This window comes from Dipodomys ordii, unplaced genomic scaffold, assembly GCF_000151885.1.
Source record: "Dipodomys ordii isolate 6190 unplaced genomic scaffold, Dord_2.0 Scaffold1000003511, whole genome shotgun sequence".
NCBI lineage: Eukaryota > Metazoa > Chordata > Mammalia > Rodentia > Heteromyidae > Dipodomys > Dipodomys ordii.
The window spans coordinates 1-827 of record NW_012287128.1 but is presented as its reverse complement, the minus strand read 5'-3'; the positions used below and the strand labels follow the sequence as shown (position 1 = coordinate 827).

The following is an 827-nucleotide window of genomic DNA, read 5'->3' as shown; positions in this document are numbered from 1 at the left end:
GTACGCGCGCGCCTGGGTCTTCTGGCTCGTGTCGGCCGCCACGCTGTCGTGGCCGCTGCGCGTCGTGGCCGCCTGCGGCACGGCCCACGTCCACTACCAGGTGGAGAAGCTGTTCGGGGCCGGCTCGCCCCCGCCGGGCGCCGCGCCCAGTGCGCCGCCTCTGTCCCGCGTGGCCACGGTGGACTTCACCGAGCTCGAGTGGCACATCTGCTCCAACCGCCAGCTGGTGCCCAGCTACTCGGAGGCGGTGGTGATGGGCGCGGGCGCGGGCGCCTACCTGCGCGGCTGCCAGCGCTGCCGCCGGTCGGTCAGCAGCAACTCGCTGCCCCCGGCCCGGCCCAGCGGGCCCCGCCTGCCCTTCAGCCGCAGCCGCCTGTCGCTGGGCGCCGGCGGCCGGGCCACGCCGGGCGTCTTCCGCAGCCTGAGTGGGGGCCCGCTGGGCCGCCGCGGGGAGGACACGGAGCCCCTGGAAAGCCCCCCGTGCTACGAGGACGCCCTCTACTTCCCCGTGCTCATCGTCCACGGGGACAGCGGCTGCCGGGGGGACGGGCAGGGCGCGCGCTGACGTCCCTCCGCCCCCCCGCCGCCCCGGGGCGATCCTTCCAGACACCCGGGGGTGGAGGGGGAGTAGGGGGGGGAAGCAGCCGGCCGCGCCGCACAGAGGGTGGGGGTGGGGTCCCCAGGCTAACACACGGCCACTTGGGGTGAGGTTGGAGCCTGTGAACTGTCCCCCCAGCTGGGCTCCTCTCGGACGGAGCTGTGATGGCATGGGATCTGGTTTGGGGCCCTCTTGCCCTTGGCAAAGGAGAGGAAGCGTCCAGAAAAAA

General features: G+C 74.2%; 1 protein-coding gene across 1 annotated transcript; it reads left to right on the top strand.

The window, feature by feature from the left end:
- Positions 1 to 7: 7 nt before the first annotated feature.
- On the top strand, positions 8 to 565 carry LOC106002859 (transmembrane protein 151A; the record flags this gene model as incomplete). The annotated part of the gene is made up of 1 exon (XM_013037617.1): positions 8 to 565. A coding segment is annotated over one exon (558 nt), but the record flags the coding sequence as incomplete, so codon positions are not given.
- Between the last annotated feature and the right edge of the window lie 262 nt (positions 566 to 827).